Consider the following 15,277-nt stretch of genomic DNA (forward strand, 5'->3'; position numbering starts at 1 on the left):
GCTACAAATTCAGCAGTGTTTTGTACAACACAGCATTGCACTTGTAAGTATTCTTTTCAGAGAAAGGTGACTTACGGAACTAGCAGCTGCAGTCAGGGAGTAGAAAAAATATAGGTATATTTTTCTTCTTCTAAAAAGCTAGTTTTGTGGCTTTGGTCCCCTGTAGATACACTACCCTCTTTCTCCATGCAAGCAAAAAAAAATTAGATGATCATGTGTATATGTGCTGAAAGGCACCTAGCAGTTCTAGCAGTGGGTCTCTAGTGTGGCAGGAGTAGTGCGTGCTGGTTTGTGTCTCCCAGCTAGTATATCCCACCTGTTTCTGAATACAATTGGCAAAGAGAATCAATGGCAGTTTGCCTTTGTTCCAGTATTGCCTAGAGTTCTCAGGTAAACTGTGTTACATGCATGTCAATGCTGATGACAAGCCTGCACGTTTGCTAAAAATTAGTTTGGGACCAATTTTTTATTTCACCTGGAAGATGTAGAAAGTGTACAATGTTGTCATATACAGGTCACAGTAAAATTACCCAGAAGTAAAGTATTTGGTGCGAACTTACCTGAAACTTTGAAATAGTCATTTTTTTTGCAGGTTGTTCAACACAACCGGTGTATAGTTTTGCTTTCTCAGGAAGCAGGTGTTCGCCAAATTGGAAGACATCCAGTGTCAGTGGTCACTTCGAAAATGCTGTTTGTTGTGTCTGAATGTCTAATTCTGCTCTTACAAGCAATCACTAGAGGTGGGATCAGCTTGACACTGGAGCACTGGTCTTCTGTTACACTGCTATTTCAGCTGATGATTCTCATGGAGACTCACCACTTCCAGTGGTGTTGGCTGTGCTGTACATAAGCACCCATATATGAAAATTTGTTCCAGATATTTCCTCTGTTGGAATAACTTAATACTTTTCTTTTTTTTTCCTTCCTGTAGGGGTACTTCTGTGTTAATTAGCAGGGTTAGTGCCGTTTAATACAGAATGTTACAAACCTTGCAGTGTCATTTTACTTCTACAGAGAGCTGTGGATGCTTTCTCTGACATTTACAGCAGTTGGGAAGGCATTTGAAGAGGGTCTATAATAAGATATGAAGTATTTAAATAAAAAAAATGTCTTCACTACTGAAGTAGCCTGGAGAGTAATAACATATGTTTGAAAAGCACTGAGGGTGCTGCAGCTTAGGCTCCCCATTGCTGCATGTTTCACATTTCAGATTAGCTTTGCTTATAAGTGTAAGCATATTTTTTCAAAGTGGCTTCCAAATGATTCTTTTGCTGCAGTAGTGTCTTTGTGAAACATGTCATAGGGGAGACGAAGAATTCTGGATGATGTACTTTTTAGGTTATGAAATCTAAACTTGGTGAACTAATTCACCCATTATGCCCCAAAATGGCATTCTGTTCTTTGCTGTTGCAAACCTCAAATGTAGATATCTTTTTGCTCATGGATTTTAATTTTAATTTTAATTTTAATTTTTTTTAAGGAACAAGTAAGCTTCAGTTGCTTTGCACTGTAAACGTACAGTGCTATTAAATGTCCGCTATTAAAAACAAAATAAACATTACAAAACAAAAGCATCCAGAAAAAAACACCTTTTACTAAGTTATCTGGAAGGAAAGTTCATTAGTTAAAAAACAAAATTCTTCCTGACATTTATACAGCAGTACCTTCCATTCCAAAAATGCCCAACAAACAGGACAAATATAGGTACAACATGTACAGAACAAAGTATTCTCAGGGCTTTGTCAATTGTGTTTGGTTGCTGCCATCAGCAGCTTTGTGAAATTTTGAATAGCCCCAGACCTCTTTCTTTTGTGGTATCTGACACAGATATTCAAAAACAGTAACTAGTTCTGAAAATTTAGTCCTTGAAAGCGAAGAAAGCACATCAGCAGCACTTCCTGTCCTTAGCATACATGTATTATTGTATTTATGGCTCTTAGTGGATACAGCTCCACTGTAGACAGGAGATGGGGGAGTGAGAAGAAAACATTTGGAACAGGTTTAGAATTCACAGGAATCTGTGTTCGTATATCCAGAAGCTAAGAAATCCCTGGGGACTCTTTGAAGAGTTTCCACGGGAGTGCTCCCTACAGGACTGGTTTCACTAGTGCTGGGGTGCCATGTATGATCAATATGGGAAAACGGGGCAGCAAGTCTTTAATCCCAGAACGGAATACTTCATAACTAAGTTGGGGAGTGTCAATTTATCAATAACCTCATGAAAAACAAAGTGCTTTACCAATACTGCAAATAAAAGAAGCATAGATGTTACTGGAGCTTCACAGGCAGTTTCTGTGCATTTCTTCTCCTCTTCCCCCTGTACTCAGCTCTGGTGAGGCCGCACCTCGAGTACTGTGTTCAGTTTTGGGCCCCTCGCTACAAGAAGGACATCGAGGTGCTTGAGCGGGTCCAAAGAAGGGCGACGAAGCTGGTGAGGGGCCTGGAGAACAAGTCCTACGAGGAGCGGCTGAGGGAGCTGGGCTTGTTCAGCCTGGAGAAGAGGAGGCTCAGGGGCGACCTTATCGCTCTCTACAGATACCTTAAAGGAGGCTGTAGAGAGGTGGGGGTTGGCCTGTTCTCCCACGTGCCTGGTGACAGGACGAGGGGGAATGGGCTAAAGTTGCGCCAGGGGAGTTTTAGGTTAGATGTTAGGAAGACCTTCTTTACTGAAAGAGTTGTGAGGCATTGGAACAGGCTGCCCAGGGAGGTGGTGGAGTCACCATCCCTGGAAGTCTTCAAAAGACGTTTAGATGTAGAGCTTAGGGATATGGTTTAGTGGGGACTGTTAGTGTTAGGTTAGAGGTTGGACTCGATGATCTTGAGGTCTCTTCCAACCTAGAAATTCTGTGATTCTGTGATTCTGCATCAGCAGTAGAGTGACACAGAACACATAAGACAATTATTTGATAGGACTGTTTGGATCTGTGAGACTGTCACTCCATTGGTAGTTGAATATTATTTTACAAAAAAATGAAGTATTTCATTGTTTGATAATGATTCTCTAAGTAATGTTTTCATTTTTTTTGTAAACCACAGACATGTTTCTTCATCATCTATTTCTGTGAACTATGATAGCTTATTTTCTATATTTCTGAATACCTGTGTTTTTTTGGCATGTATTCCATGTATTCTAAAAGTATTTAAATATTTTGTACAACTTAAACCAATCATCCAAGGGACATTTTCATTTGTGCTCAGTTTAACTGAGACATGAGTTTGATTGTTCCTTCTCTTTTTGTTCATCTTGGATGGTTCCTTTTCCCACACTTTCCTTACACTTTTAGAGAAAAGTATATAATAATATATCAGCCTTTGATGCTGAGTTTTCTGTATGCAGTGTAAAGAGATTTGCTTCCCCCTAATCTGCTTGGATCTGAGAAACATCCAGGTGCAGTGGAGCAGGTTGTACATCTGGATCAGCAGTTGACAAGAAGGGTGGATACCATTACATACCAGCATAGCCCAATGTAATGGTTGATATTTCTAAACTTTAGAGAGCCAAACCTTATAATTTCATGACCAAAGTAGTAAAGATTCCTGTTTGTTAAAAGTTTTTACTGCATTTACATGGTAGAGGTATAGAGGAGAATTCTGAGAATGTGCAAGAGACAAAGGTAGGTTATGGTAGAAGACCACTAATCATACTTACAAAATGTCTTCTCTGATTTGCTTTAAAATGTTCAGAAAACATCCTGGTAACTTTGCAACAGGCATGGATGGCTACATTAAGGAATATATCTTTAGGTGGCACTACGGCAGTTTGAATCAGTTCATACAGCACTAATCTCTTGCCATGGATAAAGATAATGAGGCAGGTATGAGTGGGCTAGGTTGACCACTTAACTGGCAATATCTGTCATGCAAGGCTGTCAAAGCCTGTACATCCATGTCCGTATATATGTATGACTGCAAAGGAAATAGAAAGGCAGGTCAATATTTTTCTTGAGCAGTGATAAATTCCATGCAAATGAAACCAGATGCCAGTACACACACCAGTAAATTCCTTTATCTGAACTATTTGGTATCTCTCTCCTGTAGCTAAGGCTTTCAGGGCTAGTGGTGTTTGTTGTTTTGTTTGTTTTTTTCCTTTTTTTTTTCTCTTTTAAATTAAAATTCACCAAATGGGAAAAGAAACATAGGAGGCCAAAATCTGTGACTATTCACCTCAGAGAAGGTGGCAGCTTTCCACCAGACCCAGATGTAGTGGCAACCTGCAGTGGCAACCATGCTCCTTCAGCAGTGTAGATTGTATTGTGTGCTTGCTATGAGCCAGGTCTGGTCTAAGTGAAGTAATCCCTATTGTCTTCACTGGGAGCTGGGTGGGGATGTCTGCCTTGTGGTAAAAAAAAAGTTGTTTATCATTGCAGGATATTGTGGCTACCATGATAACAGAGTAGCAGCACAATTTGAAAGGCACTCCCTAAAAGCTGTATGAAATCCTCGATGAAGAAGTTTAAAAGGCAGTTTCCCTATCCTGTTGTTCACCGGCTTCTGTGCCTATGCAGGCTTTTAATTCTGCATTAGCGAAATGTTCATCAAACTTAATATAAAAAAATAATTAGTTTTGAATATCCAGCAGTTTCAAAACAGTTTTCATAATGCATTCCAATGCATTGAGCTGTGAACTGGGATTAATTATATGATGACAGTTAAGTGGAAGAAGGAATGCGGGGCAAAATTCTGTGTTCAGCCGCCGAGAGCAGAGTAGCAAGCTTCTGCACGAGGGCAGGGGGGTAGCAGGGTGCGGGGCTAAAGGCTGATGGGGTCTTATCCCATACCCAAGCTCTTACAGGTCTGCTGAGGACTAGAGGAGACATGTGGTTGTTGCTCAGGCTGCCATGGTCATGGGTGTGTGAGGTAGACCCTGAACATGAGAAGTGCCTCCTGTGTACAGTGGAGAAGAATGCACTGTCACACAGCACCATGCTGCAGAGCTTTCTGAGATCTCCTGGACGAGGAGCTCTGTGGTGTAGAGCTTGCACCAGAGGACACCACTCCTGGGTAGCAGTGAGGATTTTGGAGTCTCTCTAAGCTACTTAAACACTTAACCTGACGTGAGTAGAAAGGAGTAAGAAGGAGGATTTTATCTCTGGAGTACAAAATGAATGCTGGGAATGTGCTTTGGCAGGCTGCCAGTCAGTGTGTTAGGGATGTGTTGTGTTTGTCCACCAAACCAGTGAGGGACCATCTCTAGCAGTTCTCTGTCCTGGGCACTGCTCATCTAGTTCTGCTCCACTGGATGCATGGGACAGTGTGGGCTGGCAGGAGACGCGTGAGCACCTTTATCGCTCTGATCAGGAGGGCTGGCAAACCTGTACGTGTCGATACAAAAGCAGCTGTGGCACTGAATGCATGTGAATTAACCAGTGATTCAGTTTTGTGGAAGGAAAACTGAAGCAGTGGCAACATCAGCACACTTTTTTCCACAGCACAGAAAAAAAAAAAAAAAGTTTCTCTCCCACTGCTGCTTGAAGTTTCACAAGTAGAGTTTTGCATGAGGAAAGGTTTTGCACTTTGTATGATTGAAACAAACAGGTTGTTTTTCTGAATTGTTCAAAGGGGAGCGTGAACAGGAATTGTGCTATCTACTTATGTTACTTTGATGTAAAATGAAAGCATGTACTGAGTGTGACTGGGCTTAAGCAGTTATGATCTGTAAATGATTACAGTTGGGTTTTGCTTTGTTTTAAACAGATCAGCTGTTACGGACTGCTAGTCAGCACTCGGATAGTAGTGGCTTTGCTGAGGATTCTTCCACAGACTGCTCTCCATTTAATCAGCTTCAGGTGAGTTTCCCATATTGGGGTTGAAATGTTACCTCTAAGTATGGTACAGCAGAGACCTGGAGACGGAAGGAGGCATACTGATGTTTGACTTTGATCATGGCTGTCAGTCCCGGTCCTGATAAAACTTTTCATTTTCTGAACTGGATCTGCTGAGTTACTTACACTGTGTTAAAATTTTAAAGCCTTTCTGATAGGAGAATCTGAGTATACATGGGCCTGGAATAAGCTCTAAATTCAGTATTTCCTGTGTGCTGTTGTACATCTTGGGTCAGAAGGGACCTTAAAGATTCCAACCCCCTGCCATGGGCAGGAATGCCAGCCACTAGATCAGGTTGCCTAGGGCCTCATCCAGCCTGGTCTTGACCACCTCCAAGGATGGGGCATCCACAGCTTCTCTGGGCAACCTGTTCCAGTGCCTCACCACCCTCTGAGTGAAGAATTTCCTCCTAACATCTAATCTAAATCTCCTCTCTTTCAGTTTAAAACCATTCCCCCTCATTCTTTCATTATCTGTCCAAGCAAAAAGTTGTTCTCCATCTATTTCATAAGCCCCCTTTAAGTACTGAAAAGCTGCAATGAGATCTTCCCGGAGCCTTCTCTTCTCCAGGCTGAACATCCCCAACTCTCTCAGCCTGTCTTCAGAGGAGAGGTGCTCCAGCCCTCTGACCATCTTTGTGGCCCTCCTCTGGACCCTCTCTAACAGCCCCACATCCTTCTAGTGCTGGGGGCCCCAGGCCTGGATGCAGCAGTCCCAGTGGGGCCTCACCAGGGCAGAGCAGGAGGGGCACAATCCCCTCCCTCCATCTGCTGGCCTCTCCACTGATGATGCAGTCCAAGACGTACTTGGCTTTCTGGACTGTTCGTGGTATATCTTTTGTCACTGGCTCATGGTCCAGAATTGCAGTCCATTCCTCTCATGATTGCAGTGAGCAGATTTAAGGTAACGAAAGACGTTAGCTTTTCTGATGATCATTTAATTTCTTGCATCGTTTTTGCCTTACCACTCATTTTTACATGCTTTTCTATTTATTTATTTTTAGCTAGCAGCAGAAAGAATGTGAAAACAATTTCATACTAATTTTACTGTGAAGGTATACTAATATTTAGTCAGTCTTAAGCTCCCACATTCTTTCCTGTTCCAGTTGCTTTGATCTCGGTCCTGGAATTTGCAGTGACGCTGACCAGAGCTCTCAGGACGTAAGGGAGGGATGCTTTTGTTTAGCCAGGTGCTTATGAGACTGCCCAATATATACATGTGCTCAGCATTATACCTGATACCTAGGAGAGGTGGTCTCTGCCTCTCATTAAATCATTCACACAGTATTAACCATAGTTTGGTTGGCCTGTCAATCAGCCTGAGAAAACTCTGACATGGGTCCTGGTCTCAAGGCCATTGGCTAGCTGTCTGGGACCTAAACCACAGTCAAGAGAATACAACAATGGAAGCTTGGGTATCACCAGTAATGTCATTTCTGTGGCTTTCAGCTACTGAGCTTTTTTACACTACAGTGACTTTCCTAGTGGCACACCAAACACATTTTAAAAGCCATTTTGCTCTTACTAGGAGGAGGTTCCCATCCTCCCCATCCACCAAAGTTTGCTTTTCAGTTTTGGTACTGGTATTCTGTCCTTTTCCATTTAGTACTTTGCCATCTGAGTTCTAAAATGGAAGACAAGACAGGTTAGTCCTTGTGTCTCCAATAAACATCAATTTACACTTACCAAGAGCAACAGAGAGAAGAAAGGAAATCATGAGCATGAGTTTCTGTAATGAGCATAGTAATCTGAGATACTGGTTCTACTCTGTACTAAACTGGGGCTACACTGAAATTGGCAGGCATTTTAGAAGGAGTCTCAGACTAGAATTGGTCACTCCTGATCATTATATTGGTTACAACCTGAGAGAGAGTCCATTAAAAGTGTGTTGCAACTAAATGCTTCTTCACTGGAAGGCTAGTGGAGTTTGTTTGCGTTGGTTGCAAAGTGATGAGATTTTTTTGCTTTCTATTATGCTGTTTTGAAAAGATAAATTGAGACTGCATGAGATCTGTGCCATGGAGTTGCTAGGCTTTCTTCTGCCACTGTCACTGCTTTATTCAGACCAAGTACTGAGCTGAATTTAGAAAATACGGATGAATAATGAGACTAGGGAATAAGAGAACTTGGCAGCTAGTGAAGAGAACCTATGAAAAGAAGATGAAGGGGATACAGAGGAGTGTATGGTAAGTTAGTGCCATCTACTGTTAAATAATTGACTCTAGCAGCCATAGCATTCCTCTGGAACTCATGAGAAAACTGACAAACTGGAATCATATTTCCTTTCTTCCCTGACAGCCAAAAAAAGATTTCTAGGGGATATTTTGGTTTCAGGGTAGGATATTCTTTAGGGGAGTTTCATGTTACCAAAGAAGTTAGAAAAAATTCTCCATCCAAGTACTTGAATTTTTGTTTGCTTGGCTTGTAAGTAAACAATGTGATGGAGAATTAGAGAGACAGATACACGTGCTTGTAGCACACCTAATTTCACCTAGACATTACAGTCTTTTGTTCTTGTCATACCTTTGACTTGAACAGTATCTGAACCTGTACAGTCTTTAATACTAATTTGTGGCTGTGTCAGTGGGTGCAATGCTAAGCACATATTTAGAATGATGACCTTTGTGACTGAAATTCTCTTTTAGGTGGTTGGAGACGGAAGTGTTGTGCAATATATACCACAAATATTCTCTCTAGAAGGAACTAATAGTATCCTAACAGCAGAGAGAACTGCAAAAGTTAGAGATAGTAAAGCTTCTCTAAATTTCTAGTTTATGTGACAACTACGGTAAATTTTCAAGACTGTACCACATATCTTATGAAAAATTTGTGCCCACTTCTAAATATACCTGTCAATCAGACTGGCCTAAGGAATATGCTTTGCAATCCATAGACTTTTCCTGCCATTTTTTCCCTATTAAATTAACAGCTGCCTTATACTGATGCTCTGATCAAGTATATAGGGAAATGCATCCTTCTGCAATAAGGAATTTAAAATGTAGTTTATAATAAGAAGGGAAAGATGTATTAGGAAAAAGGAATGGAGAATAGGGTAAATGTGCTGGATTGTCTTCAATGGAGATGAGCAGCCGAATATTAGATTCCCAGTATCAAACAATTCTGTAACTTAAAACGGGCTGTGTATATAGGCAGACTGTTTTTTCCCATTCTTGGTGCAGGAGAATCCATGATTCTCCTCACTTCTCTGTGTGCATTCCCTAACACCACCCTTGGTTTCAGTGCTGAGTGTGAACTTTTATATATGGCACATGCCACAGTACCTTCACCCTGATATCCTTTGTCATTGCTACCTAAAATACTAGAATTTTACTGCTGCCACTTCTGTTCTGGTAATAAAGAGTTTATTGTCAAATCAAGAAAATGTGTGAATAGTTTTCTTTTTTTTCTTTTTTTCTTTTTTTTCCCCAAAACCATCTCCTTTATGTGCCATACTTCAGTATGCTTCTTACATACCTGATACTATGGTTTCTTTGTTCTCTTTCACTGTTTCTCCTGCACGTGAAAATCATTTTGAATTATTCTACTATAATGCCTAATGGATATGGACTTAGACTCTTAGCCTGACTTCCTGAGAAGGCAGTAGACGAGTCTCCAGTATGTTCACCCATTTGCTGGTTTGAATCTTTCCTAGGTTCAGGAGTCTTTGCAAGGCATGGGAAGCAGTGCTGACAGCTGTGACAGTGAGACAACCGTGACATCACATAGTGAGGAACAGAAGACACCAATAGCCAAGGAACTGCCCTGTTTCAATAAGTTTGAGGAGGAGGAAGAAGATGAAGAGGAAGAAGAGGAGGATGATGAAGATGAAGAGGATGATATCTCTCAGGTAGAGAAAGGAAAGGTAGAGGCACATTCTGAAAGCAGAAGTAGAGATGATAAAAAAATCCATGACTATGAAACTGAACAAAATGGAGGAGAAAGCAAGTCATCTTATGTGTTGAAGACAGTTGCAGGAGAGGTCAGCTCTAAAGAGGAACATGTTTCCAGTGAGCAAAAAGAATTGGAGCTGCTGGAGGAAGGCAGTGATGAAAGTGATGTTGACAAAGACAATGTATTTGAGTTTCCTCAGTATCAAACGCACCATATCCTCAAGTCACTGGAGTCTCTGGAAGGTGGCAGCTCCTCCCCATCACCTGTGGACAGGGTTCATGTTGCTTTGCAAAGAGCCCAGATGAGGATCATCAGCACATCTGATTCCAGGGCCGGACGCGCTTTCCTTAAGTCAAAAGATCTCCTGAGAAAGCAGAGACAATGGCTTGCTGAATCGGGCTATCCTCTAAGGCGGTCTCAGTCTCTCCCAACTGCATTACTGAATCCAGTGAAAGTGGTGTCCTCTGTGAACGTCCAGTTAGCTCCTGGAAAAGAGACTCTGTGTGGTCCTCCTTCTTTCACCTACAAGTACACAGGTGTGGAGGAAGATGAGAAACTGACATCCGAGGATGACAAACAGGAGGGCAAGGCAGCTGCCAGCCAGCCTGTGTGCAAATCTACGCTGTTCATTGCGCCTTCGTCCTCCAAAAAAGAAGTTCCCCAGGCTGGGCCCCGCAGGCGGTCTGAGGAGCCCAGTCCCACCAGGGGACAGAGCTGCCCACTGCACACGCCAGCACACATGTCCCAGTCAACGTGCTCCCTCCACTCCCTTCCCACTGAGTGGCAGGACAGACCACTCTGTGAGCACGTCAGGACGCTGAGCACGCACAGTGTCCCGAGCATCTCCGGTTCTTCCTTCAGCTCCTTGCTTTCCCCCTTCAGCTGCCCCTTCTCTCCAAGGCACTCTGGATATCCTCATCGACCTCATGCTATCAACCCGCCCTCCACTGTGGAGATGCAACTGCGCCGAGTCCTACACGACATCCGAAACTCCCTGCAGAACCTCTCACAGGTAAGAGGAAGAAAAAATTTCTCCTGGCAAAGAGGTTTCGTAGTTTATTCTTATCAAACCAAAATGTTAGCCTGAATATACTTTTGTGTAGTGTGGGAGATCAGGAAAAAAAGGACATTTTGTGCAAGTTTGGTTTGCTGCTTCTTTCAAGAGCTTCTGTTTAACGTGTCAGAAGATCAATACTCCAGTGCTCCACTGTTTTTGTATTGATTTTTTTTTTTCTGGTTACAGCTGAATTTTGGGTGGGGGAGAGAAGCAATGTATGCTTCATCAGCTATTAGTTTAAGTTGATAGTCATTAGCTTTAGATTTGAAAATACATATTGCCTTTAATGGTACTTTAATCTGTCTCTTCTGTGAATGATTTTTTTTTCATTGCGAGTCCCGTGGCTTTAGTAATAATGTCAGTGAGGACTGTTTGTTCCATGCATATGTCTGTGCTGTTTCTTGCCAACCTTCTGGATGTTCAACTCTGGGTGTTCATCTAGTCAACATGAAGTCATCAGCCTTTTATAAAGAATCAGTATTGTCACAATGTCTGAAATTTTGGCCATCTCACCTGTCAGAGAAGTTCTTTAAAATGAAGCACATATTTTTTTACTGGTTTCTGTGACACCTTCTGCTCTTTCCCTCCTGATTACCAACTGTCCCTTCTCCACCACCTCTGTACTGCTATTCTCTGAGTTCATGATCCAACTTAGGAGTCTGCAAGCTGCTGCAGGTGGCTATGTAGGCAGTGCACTTGCACACCCTGCTTGTTAATATATGAATGCATGAAGAATATGCAGTGGTAGAGCTTCAGTGTCTTCTGTGGGTTTTATCTAAGTAACAAACATCTGCTTCTCTGCTCCTTATTGGAGGTGGTGGGCTGTGGTGTTCTTTTTTAGATCCCTTTGGTATTGTGACACAGCACTGCAGTGGAAAGCTGCAGGCAAAGGGGTTTCAAGTCAGCCATTGTTCAAGGTGTGCCTGAGAGTGAGCATCTTCAGAATTCGATCTTCTTTGTAAAATTCCCTCGTGTGAATGAACTGCAGCCTTGCTATGGGGTCAGGGTATAGTGTCACTACTTAATACCATGCTAACTAAAGCTGCTGGAGAAGAACCCTCTGTATTACACCCAGAATTTATGTTCACGCTGATTTAAATAATAATAATAATAATAATAACAATAACAACAACAATAATAATAATATAAACAACAACAACAAAAAAACAGTTTCAGAGGGGATAATAACATCTCCTAGCCCACTCATCCTCCTTCCAGAGTAATTTGTCTAGACTAGTTCCATTTTGGAGAGTTTGGTCCTTCTCCACTACAGATATTTTTATGAAAAGCTATTGTTTCCAATACATAGTTTCCTTGTGCTACTTTTCTCTGCAGACAAGATTGAGTTTGGCACACAGCATATTCCACATACAGTCTACTATAGAAAATATTGAGATGTTTCAAATATATGGTTCTGTTATTAAGAAGGAAAAAAGAGGAGTAGATAAGTTCCCAACAGAACAGGGAATAGAGAAAACTGGGAGAGGAAAAACAAAACATCCATCCCCTTGATGTGATCATGTTTGAGCAAAGCTCTGCTAGGTAAATGGACATGCCTCAAATTTTCCGTGGCGTGTCAATAGTCCTTTGAATTCTTTCAAAATTATATTGGACAAGCTGTCTTTTTCATGTTTGAAAAGGTAAATGTTTTCACTGTTTCCACTGTTCTTTGCTGTGCCGTGTCTCTACATGTAACAGCCCCTGAATTTTAACTGCTTGCTGCAGACATTGAAGTAACATGCAAATAGAAATTCTTCAACAATTCTGTTTACATGAGAGATCATTGGTATGCAGGGATCTTTGAATGTAGGCAATATGGTGAAATTAAAAAATGACAAGAATAAAATCAGCACACACACGCACACACACACACACACACAATTGAGGAAAATCCCACAACAAATGTGACCGTGATCACCATTTGAAAATGAGACACGTTAATTTACTCAATTCTGTTTTTTGTGTTGTTCTCTTTGTCTTTAGCTAAGACAATTGCAACTAGTGAGTTTTCACTAATCTGCACTAGGCATTTTCTGGACCCATGTCTGGTGCAGAAAACTTAGCTTTTATCCCTACTTATTGTGTCAGACAGGATTAGTTTTTTATTCGTTTTTTCAACTTTAACACATTTGCATTACAGAGCTTTGGTGCACATGCTTCAGTTAGGAGCTGGTTCTTCCATTTTGTAAAATTTCCTTTTTCTATTACAATATTTACTTTGGTGGTAGAAATAACAGTGCCAGAAAGACTGTGTTTTAACATTGGCTGCTTTTGGAGAATCTGACCATTTGAGAAGATGAGTTCATAAATGGGATTGTTGACATTCCTCTTTCAAATTGTTCATTTCTTCCCTAGTACCCAGTGATGAGGGGTCAGGATTCTTCAGCTGCCACCGGTTACACTACTCAGAGATCATCTATTCTACCTCTTTATGAAGTAAGTGCCCCTGTTCACACAATAATACTTAGTCAAAATAAAATCCAAATAAACATCCTATAAGTGTCACAGACTGTGCTATGCATGGTCTTTGCTCTGAAGTGATAACATGACTCTATCCTAAATGTCGAAAAGGAATTAGCCTAAATACATGGAAGTAATTTCAGGTGTTTGTATGGTGCAACTGAAAATGTTTTCTTGAATTACTGCTAGCTCGTAACATGCAATTTCTGTAGTATTCTGAAGTTGTTGAGCTTCTGCTTGACTTAAAGAGCACACATAGTCAAATGCAGTTTATTTAATTATTTTTTTCACCTTTTATTTTTTTTTCTTTCCTCTTTGTTTATTTATTTTAGAATACTTTCCAGGAGCTGCAAGTTGTAAGGCGAAATCTAAATTTATTTAGAACCCAAATGATGGATTTGGAATTGGCTATGTTACGTCAACAGACAACAGTTTATCAGCACATGACAGAAGAGGAAAGGTAAAATGATTTTATTTTTAAAAGAGAGAAAGCACTTTGGCACTTCAAGAAATGAGCTGCTGCCTGTGAAATCAGAGCAAAAAAAAAAAAAAATCTATTAGTTTCAATCTGAACAAGGCTGGAGCTGAATTGTGGCCAAAATAGTTGTTTACTCTCATCTGTGTATGTCTTCATTCTAGAGGATCTTTTTTCTTTTTTATTTTTTTCTAATTCTTATTTCTCATTAATTGATTTTTTTTTTTTTTCCTTTCTGGAAAGTGATTTTACAACTGTGGATTTTAAGGGCTTTATCATAGGATATTGTAGAGGAAAAATCTTAAAGATTTTCAGTTTAGATTTCCCCCATCCCTTTCTGTATAAATGTAAATAAAAAATAAAAATAGCATTCAGATGCTACAATTCCAACTCACAGTAGCCAGTCAACAAGTCACAGATGGCATTCATTATTCTGGCTCTGTGTGTTTGCTCACCATGGGTTGCAGGAACCGCTGATGTGAAACAATTTTTGAAATTGCTGGTTTATTTACTTTATTTCAATTAACTCTTCACTAACTCACTTTAAAAGTAAATATGTTTTAAATCAGTTGGCCTACTTTGACAGTGGTGTCTAGGCCAAAATGCAGTTGCTACTATAAAGCTAAAAACTGTGATACTCCCTGTTTAGTTTTCAGCATGGAGCGATATATTTTCCCCAAGCTCCCTTTCCATAAGTGTAGCAAGACCTTAGTTCCTTTTCAGACTTTCGGGTGATTTTTAGTGAAAGAGGAGTTTCCTGTGTTCCACCTTGAAATCCCTTGCATGGAGTCCTTTGCTCGTGGGATTGTCATGCCCAATTCCTCCTTTGCGATGTGCAGCTGAGTGCAGTGAACACCACTGTTCTTTTTGTAATGGATTTTGTATAGATATGAAGCTGATCAGCTGCAGAGCTTAAGAAAGTCTGTCCGCATGGAGCTGCAGGAGTTAGAGATGCAGTTAGAGGAACGTCTACTTGCTTTAGAAGACCAGTTGAGAAGTCTGCACATGTCTTCCCCTTACAGACCTCAAACACATGTAGTAAGTATTACTTTTTCAACATCATTATATGTTTTCTCAGTGTAATGTGCATTGGTTTAATGTTAATAAACCATTACTGTTAAAACTTTTATAAAGGGATGACATCTGGGGAATCTAATGACAATGTGTCTATTATCAGGGGTCATTTTATTGTTTTGTGTCTGCATCTTAGGGAAAAGATGTAGAATTAGAGGGTCTTTCTTGCTATTAATGCGTGTCAGGACATATTTTGGGGGATTTCAGTGCTTTCTTCTTTTTCTTCTTCATGACCATGGGAATTTTGAGTTCTGCTAGGTAGTACTCATGTCTGAAATCCTTGTGGGGTGATGATGATCTTTCTGGAATTTCTCTGCACTGATTTCCTTCCTTGTGAAAGGAGGGTATAGAGACAAGGCACTGTGTTTCTCTCCCAAGAATCAGCATATGGTTCCCTCCAGCTCTCCATGGAAGAAAAAAAGAGGAAAATCCAGTAGTCATCTTCAGGTTACTTTTTTCCACTTCTTTTTGTAGCTCCTTCAGATGATCATGTTGACT

The 15,277-nt window shown here is 40.8% G+C and overlaps 1 protein-coding gene across 2 annotated transcripts in view; it reads left to right on the forward strand.

Moving 5' to 3' along the window:
• The window catches only part of ITPRID2 (ITPR interacting domain containing 2), a 42,314-nt gene that overhangs the window by 17,245 nt on the left and 9,792 nt on the right, over positions 1-15,277 (forward strand). For both annotated transcript variants that reach the window (XM_068685867.1, XM_068685868.1), the window contains 5 exons: positions 5,695-5,786; positions 9,475-10,725; positions 13,126-13,206; positions 13,563-13,690; positions 14,593-14,743. In XM_068685867.1, the coding sequence (XP_068541968.1) occupies positions 5,695-5,786; positions 9,475-10,725; positions 13,126-13,206; positions 13,563-13,690; positions 14,593-14,743 (1,703 nt within the window). The remainder of the gene's footprint in view (positions 1-5,694; positions 5,787-9,474; positions 10,726-13,125; positions 13,207-13,562; positions 13,691-14,592; positions 14,744-15,277) is intronic.

The sequence above is a fragment of the Anas acuta genome, chromosome 6 (genome assembly GCF_963932015.1).
Source record: "Anas acuta chromosome 6, bAnaAcu1.1, whole genome shotgun sequence".
Lineage (NCBI taxonomy): Eukaryota > Metazoa > Chordata > Aves > Anseriformes > Anatidae > Anas > Anas acuta.